The sequence below is a fragment of the Augochlora pura genome, chromosome 2, assembly GCF_028453695.1.
Source record: "Augochlora pura isolate Apur16 chromosome 2, APUR_v2.2.1, whole genome shotgun sequence".
Taxonomy (NCBI): Eukaryota; Metazoa; Arthropoda; class Insecta; order Hymenoptera; family Halictidae; genus Augochlora; species Augochlora pura.
Genome location: NC_135773.1, coordinates 26,161,217 through 26,169,409, shown reverse-complemented (window position 1 = coordinate 26,169,409; position 8,193 = coordinate 26,161,217). Strand labels below are relative to the sequence as shown.

Genomic DNA, 8,193 nt, shown 5'->3' with positions numbered 1-8,193 from the left:
CCGATTGTTTGATTTAAAAAATCATAAAGGAATCCCAGGTTGTTTCACGGGAATGTACCTTCCAGGACCGTAATGTAGACTCTTTCAGCTTCAATTGTTACTATGAAACAGTCAGAACAGTTAGAGGTATCTTTTGAAAACGAACCGAACTAATTTGTGCTTCCAATAATATAAAAATGTCTGATTACGGATTTTCTTTAAAAATAAATATTGTCTATATTCGTTGGATTAGTTACCATATTCTTTACTTATATTATATTCTTTAATTATTTTAGAAAAGATAATGCAATAACATGTCTAAATTCTGCAAATGTTTTTACACTGTTATATTTGATCTACACATTTTTGTCATTTTATAAAATCCACAATCGATAATAGTAATAATAATAACAATGATAATAATAATAATATGGTGATCATGTGGTACTTGAAGTTCTTAAGTACTGAAAAATTGTATTCCTGCTTGAATTTGTCGGCGATTATTAAACTCCGTGTCCGGGAATCGACGATGAAATCGATCTCATTGTCAAATTGGCCATGGAAGATGGTGTCGCGGGTAATCAGGAAAGAGACAAGACAAGGAGGAGCCAAGTTTTCTTTATCGGCCGACAGGGAAATCACATTACCACGGTTGGAACTTCAAGAATCAATTCGATTCGTGAACGAACGGCTGGAACACGGGGACGGCGAAGTCGACCGACCGTTTCCGTGCGCCCTGCAAGCTTCTCGCGAGCACATACCAGCTTCGCGATGACTTATAGACTTTGTTTTACTTAATAATAAAGTTCACCGGCTAGAGGTAAAGTTGCAAGATAAATGGTACGCCAGGCACCCATTGAAAAATGATAACCGAAGACTTTGCAGCGACAGGCACATGGCTATCGATTCTCCGTCGCTGGGCTCGTGACACGATCCTTTGACGATGACGCGATAAACTCGCTGTGACCAACGCAGATGCAGAATTTCAACGAAAGGGTTAGGGTGAATACGATTGCCATTTCGAAGTGTTAACTTCTTAAATGTTAGAAACACACTTTTTATACACATTTAAAATAAATAATACGAAACAAAAGAATAATTAGAATTATGTGTTGAGAATGTGATATTATTTTACAACTTCTTTCAATTACTGTTCATTTATTTTTGTGAAAACTCGTATGTTTCGAAAGAAAAAATTGCTGTAAAACAATATTTCCAAAGAATAAAGATATACGAATAAAGGTCAAACACAATCAACATGAACATTCGACGTAGCGTTAAAAAGATTATATTTTTATTTAGGAATTAATTTCTTATGAAACCCAGGAGTTACGGAAGGTGCGGTATTCAAGGGAACGATGGGGTTGGCGCGAATGAAAACACATGTCTGAAGAGAAAGAACCTTAAGCATTGGCTTGCATACAAATAGTGATGTGATTAGAGTTCGTGAAATGCATACAGACTAGACGGCAGCTACTTATTACATAGCCGAGTACACTTTTGAAGAATTGCCGCGAGTAACGCGGCTACATATTTGAAGTGGAAGATTGTTATCGTGCTTCGGGGTAACTTTCTTAATACAAGTTCAAGTACGCGCAAGTTAAGAAAATATTTCAAACGTTTCTGCCTCTTCTGCTAATATAAAAAGATGCTCCTTAAACATTTCCATGATTCCGGGGCCGGAGAAAACTACGCGGGCATTCCCGATAGAACTTCGAAGTTGCTTTCGAAGCTCTATATATATTATATATAAATGCTCTATATACACGATCCGGCATGACGGTCATTTCTGAAATCCACTATCTACACCAGCTTACAAAGGTAAAAACTTTACAGAAATGCATGGCTGCCTGACGAATATTGCGGAAACTTGCGCTGCGCCGGCTCCTTAATTGACTACGTACAATATCGGTGTCCTCTATAAATACCAATCGAGTATTAAATCAGCGCGGCGTATCACTGCACAACTATAATATTTACACGGTCCGAAGGCACATGTTTGGCGTCCACGATGCTTTTCTGGTAAATTGACTGTATTGCATAATGGCGAAGCCTGAAAACAATGGACATCCTTCTAACGCGGCAGTCGGCTCGACGGTCGTCGCTAAAACCTAATGAAATACAAATGGGTGCAAAACTTTAATTTTTTAACTATTCCAACGCAATTTCTGTTTCTCGAGCATTCGAGAATTCTCAGCGAGCCAGTTTCAGCGTGAAAAAGCTTAAACGGCCTCTCGAAATCCTGCCAAGCTCATTTTCCCTTCGCCGACCCATGCGTCACGCTCGCCGGTTATTTTCAGCGCGCTTGCACGAAAACAAAAGGCTCCGATGCTTTTGTTCCTTCCTGACGGGTCCACACGCAACTACTTCCTACTCGTAGGCTTCTTCTTGATCGTTCCAGTGTTCGAATTCCCATTGCTCGAGTCCGTGCTCGTGGTTTTCTCGGCATCTTTCCTCTGCAACGTCGGAATGCTCGACTTCCCGTCGCCGGGCGTGCCCGCGCTCGAGAGTTTCCCGGACACCGCCTCGACCCTCTGCACTATTTCCACTTTTTCCGCGTAGACGGGAGCAGCGAACCTGTCGGAGCCGCACGGCGGATCGTCCGACCGCCTCGAGAACGACGGAATCCTCGTCACCTTCGGCTTCTCCTTCAACGGAGGCTTCTCTCTCTGCTCCGGCTGCCTCTCGCCGATCACTGGACACTGCGCTTCCGGCGACGGGATCGCCGAAACTTTCGGTATATTCCTGTGATCCCTCGTTCTCTGCAAACTGGACGTGGGCTTGATGATGATCTTCGGTTGTTTCAGACTCGAAGAAGAAGCCTTGGGTTCCCTCGGCGCGATTATGATCCGCGGCTCTTTCCGCTCCGGGTTCATCGTCCCCGGGGTCCTAGGCACCGCCGTTAAACCAACGGACAACGCGTCGCTCTGAAGTCGTTCGGACGAGCTTGCCTGACACTTGCTCGCGCTAGCGATCATCGGCGCCGAGTCCGACAATCCACCTGTCGCTAGCTCCTTGTCGATTCTGTCGGTGGAAGGGACGCTTCCCAGGTTCACCACCGCCTGGCTCAAGTTCTGATTCGCTTGACCCAGGAGGTTACCCACCCTCGGGGTAATCACAATTCTCGGCTCCATCGCGGGGATCCTCGTCTCCCAATTAGACCCGAATTGGACTTGATTAGTGGCTTCCTTGGCCATGATCTGTGGCTCCGAGAAGGCGGTGGTCATCGAAGTCTCGTTGCCCATTGGTAAAGACTTGTACCAATTCGGGTTGCCTATGCTCGGCTCGAGGAGGGTCGCAGGCGTGCCGATGTTCTTCTCCATGCTGTGCGAAATTGGCTGACCCATTCCGTGAACGGGACACATGGGGTTCGAATAGATTGTGTCGACGCTGCCGCCGGCCTGCGACCTGGATGACCTGTCTATGCGCTCGTCGAGAGAATCGATGATGCTCGGGTCAGAATTGTTTTTCGTCGAGCCGTCCTGCCGCCTTAGCAGCGGACCCACGTGCAGATTGGTCGTGACCGGCTCGAGCTCGAACTGGGTCTCGTTCTCCTCCGCGAAGTCCAGGCTCTTCGATGCACCAAACATCCTTGGCGGAGGGAGAGGCGGCTGGTGGGCAGACGCGGACGAAGATGATTGCAGCCCGCCTCTGTAGTCGCGCAGCGAATTGGCATGCTGCTTGGGCACGAATAGGCTACTGGGCGCCGGAAGGGATCGCCTCTTCTCGATGTCCGGAAGCACCTTCGGGTAGTTCCTGCGCTTGATCGTCCTCAAAGCCTCCTCGGGGCTGATGCATTCCCTTTCGGCTATCGGTTCCCTGCAGGTTACGTTTATGTCGCACTGCGGAGCGTTCACGGCGAACGTGGTCAGCTTCGGCCCCGCTTTTACGTAGATGGCCTCCGCCTCGTCGGCCGCGGACACCTCCGGATTGACGTCCAGCTCCGGGCGGGGCAGCCTGCTTTTCAGCTTCGGATTAATCTTCGCGTACAGGCTACTGGCGCTGCCGGAGTCCGACTCGTAAATCCGCGTCGTCGAGAAGTTCGGTTTCACGTTTTTCAACACGTTCTCCATCGGCAGCGGGTCGCTCCTCGAGTGGTGATGCTCGATCACGACCACCTGAGGAGTCGTCTGGAACTCGAACGACTCGATCGCCGGCTCGGCGGCCTTCGCCAGCTCGATAGGCACCTGATTCAAGATCGATTCGGTCCTGGTCGCGGGCGTGGCGTCCACCGCCACGGAAACCATCGGCATCTTTGACTTCTTGCCAGGACGCACGATCAGCGCGGGACTCTCGTCGTAAATCGGCTCCTCCTTCCTCTCCTTCACGATGTCCTCCTCCGCCCGCTTCTTCTCCTCCTCCTGCTGTTTGGTCAGCTTGTCCTGGTGCTCCTTCTGCAAAGTTTCCCGCGTCTTGCGGAGAAACCTCGGCGAACACCTTTCGAACACACGCGAATAGTCGATCAACGATCGTTTCAGAGTAATCGACGGAACGTGCAATCTCTCTTAAAACAAAGTCTTTGAATAATCGAGCACCGATCTCGCCGTCGGATCAGCTAAAAAGTTAGACCTTGCCGGGTCCTCTATTTGATCGGGCGGAAACTGGCGAGTTCGAGAGCGACGTGTCTTTAAGCGAAACCGCTAATTGAATTAGGAGACTGCTCGACAGCCAAGTTCGGCTTGCGATCGACGAACTCGCAGGGACTTTACCGCGAATCTATGCAATTAGTAGGGTCGGGCGGCCAACGAGAGCTCAAAGCGATCGTGGGGGACGACGCGCGCGCGCGCGCGTTTCGGGAACGGAATCTTTACAGACCTGTGCACGATCTCCTGCTGTATCCACTCACGGACCTTGATGTGGGTGTCGATGGTGGAGCCGGAATTCTGTCTGGACAGTTTCGAACGTCTGCCGAAGTTCGAGTTGTTGTCGTACGCTTTGTCGTTCTTTATCACGTCGTTCAGGTCCGGCTTGCTGTCGCTTTTGTAGCCGAGCTCGCCGTAGTGGTTCTCGTATTTCTCGGATTTCGCGCGCTTCGTCTCCTCCTTCTGGCTGGCCCGTCTTTTCAAGCCGGCCTCTTTACTCTTCAGGTCCTGCTTCTTGCAGTACAGGTAGAGGAACGCGGTGAAGTTTATCAGCAGGAAGACCACGCCGAGACCGGTCAGCATCGTGATCACCGATGAGCTCTTTGGCGTGTTAGGTTGAGATACCGTCTCCTCGTCTGGCCGATCCGTGGAATCTGGCGTTATCGCTTTGTCGGCCCCAGCCTCTGTCGTGGCAGATGGTATTGGATGCGGTTCCTTTGGCGGGTACCTTGAGGAGCAGATGATTCACTCTTTGTAAAGTCCGACACTGTTGCTCGTCGCTACTACAGGTGTCGTAGCGTCGGAGCAGCCGATTATTACATTTACTGAATATAATATGTTCAACGATTTACAATCATTGGATTTCATCATGAATCGGCTTTCTAATTAATTCTATAATAGTTATCGTTTTTAATTAAACCCTTTAGGAGAACGACAAAATTATATATCTAATTACTTGAGCTTTGAATAAATAATTTCATTATTCAATTATTATTGCTCCTATTAAAAAGAAAACAAATATTACATCTTTCTCTCCGAAATAATAAATAAGAAAACGTCCTACTGAAAAACTTCAACGATTAATGTTTGCTAAAGAAAAGTTTTTATTGGTAATGCGTCAGAGATGAATTGTTCCAATATAGACGGAATAACGAAGTAACACGTGTATGGTGCAAATTATTATTCTTCATGAGCAGAATATCGCGGTGCAGCGAAATGTGAAGTCGATTAGTCTCTCTTATCGATTGCGCAGTAATTTCATGCCTGGAACAAAAGGGGATCGTACCATTTTTTTCTTCTATCGGTTCCAATCGTGCAAGAGCAATTGAATTTTTGAAAGGGAAACAGCCCGCCTGCGAGGTGTACGCGTAATTGAAACTCTAAATTGCTAATCTGTTAGTTCATTGGCCAGACGTTTGAATAAATTCCATTCAACTGGTGCGTGCAGACAGTTAAGCATTCGTGGGGAGGATGGGGGCTGGATGCAGCGGGGTGCAAGTGACGTTTCATTAAATATTCTGCCCACGGTGTGAAACAATACCGGCGTGCCTGCATAAAGGTACGCGGAAATGAGTCTATTTAATTTTCCAATTAACGCATTCTCGGGACTTTTCAGAAGGCTGGAATTGCACTCGATGCGCCTCGAGAAATTGCTAAGCGCCGACAAAAAATGTTCAATCGACATAGCCGAACACCTATTGCAATAATAATTACGTAAATGACGTGGAAAGCGTTTTCGTGAATGTACTGTTGAATCCATTGACATAACTTGACTGCAGTTTTTAACCCTCTGCAATCGAGTAGCGTCTCCGAGGCGACGCTAAAAATTGTTCTTATGAATTTACCACTTTACTAAATTTGTCTGAAATTAACAAATTATTTAATAATACAAGTCTTTTATAAGTATACTTGTTCAATCTCACACATACTAAATAAAAAGAAGATAAAATAAAATACGTTGAAACAAATATCTTCATTTTAAAATTAGTACAGTCTCGAGCGCAAAGAGTTAAACATTTCTCATTACATTTTCATATACTTATAACTGTCTCATTTCATATCATTAACTTCTCTCTGGCAATTAAACTTGTTTCTAATCACAGGTAGAAACATTTCTCTTAAAAAATAAAACAAAGTACAATTTGCAATTTAAAAAATCATCTGTGAAAATATGATAATATTATCGTCATACGAATGCCGAACATATCCGGCGCTAATATGCACAAGTCGTCGCGCGGATGCCGGATAAATCCGGCGCTCGGCGCGAAAGGGTTAAAGATCGCGAGAGATTCCAAGAGACCGACAGCGAGTCTAAATGCGTCCTCGAATCGAGAGGAGCCAGAAATCGACGGCTTTCGGATTCGTTACCGACCTGATGCCGTAGGTCTCGTAGTTCCTGTTGGTGCTCGCGTTCGCGTACCTTCCAATCTCGTCCACTATGTTGAGGAACGGTGGCCGTGGCCTCCTCGGTGGAAACTGCAACGGGTTATCTTTGTTCGGATGGTGAAGCAGGTTCGGCAGGTCCTCGTTCCAAAACTGCATCTCCACCGAACGATACCGCGAGCCGGTCGACGGTGGAATAGCTGCGCCGACAATAAAAATATCAGAGATTCCGTTTACCTTCCCGTGCTCGGCACAGCCCAGTCATTACTCGATCTCGGATTTTTATTCATTTCCGAATCTCGAAGATCAGCACGCGGTCCGATACCAAATGAAGAGCAATACAGCTTTCGGCTGTTTCTTATCCGCAGAGAATAAAATTCTTCGTGGCTCCACTTCTTTGAAAAGTAAATGTACACTCGGCAGACAAATTGGAAATTAACAAAACGCGATGACGTTGTAGTTTAGATACAAAATTTGAGAATCGTCATTTCTTTATTGTTGGTGTTATTTCAAACAATTGCAATATTTGCGAAATTTGTTTACTTGCTATCTGGGAAACAAGTGGTTTTAACATCTCAAGAAATCCCAAGTCTAATTTTGGAGGAAGTTATGCTTTTTTAAGAGGTGTGCGTAGAAATTTGTATTGACCGTGATCACGGATATTCGTGCCAGCATAAATCTCTACAAGATTCTAAGTGCACATAATATAAGCTTGAAATGGGTATTTCTAGTTATTCTAATTGAATTCGGCAAATAAAAATCTCGATTTTCTTCGACAAGTTTGATTAGCAGGTTTTTAGGACGCAAGCTAGCATCTACAGGACGGACCGCAATGTCACGTGAACTTACTCAAATTCAAGTACGTCTGGTTGCGGGGATCGTATTCTGGCCACTCGATCTCGTACTGTCCCCATTCCTTCAATCCATCCGTCAGATACGGGTATCGCTTCGCGATATTCGGGTTCCTGAATCGTGAAGAACAAACGAGCACTGTGATTTGATTGGCAGTGAGTACAGTCCACGCGGTCCCGGTACTCGGTACTGTCTGATTACAGTCAGTACTTCACCGGTCTCGACATTACAATTCCTAAACTATGTTAATGGTTCCTATTAAGAATGCATGCAATAATTTATAATTTCAGTAATAACGAGTAAAAATAAGAAATATACGCTATAATATAAATATAAGAAATAAACGCTGCATAATGAAGTTACAGCTACTGAAAAATGTAAAAGAAGACTGCGATTC

At 45.8% G+C, this 8,193-nt stretch overlaps 1 protein-coding gene across 1 annotated transcript in view; it reads right to left on the bottom strand.

Annotated features, from left to right (window-relative positions):
• Nucleotides 1-1,346: 1,346 nt before the first annotated feature.
• The window catches only part of LOC144475015 (uncharacterized), an 85,694-nt gene continuing 78,847 nt past the window's right edge, over nt 1,347-8,193 (bottom strand). The window contains exons 10-13 of the mRNA XM_078190516.1: nt 7,794-7,909; nt 6,934-7,144; nt 4,795-5,289; nt 1,347-4,416 (exon numbers count right to left, since the gene is read on the bottom strand). Coding sequence (XP_078046642.1) covers nt 2,343-4,416; nt 4,795-5,289; nt 6,934-7,144; nt 7,794-7,909 — 2,896 coding nt within the window. The 3' untranslated portion in view covers nt 1,347-2,342. The remainder of the gene's footprint in view (nt 4,417-4,794; nt 5,290-6,933; nt 7,145-7,793; nt 7,910-8,193) is intronic.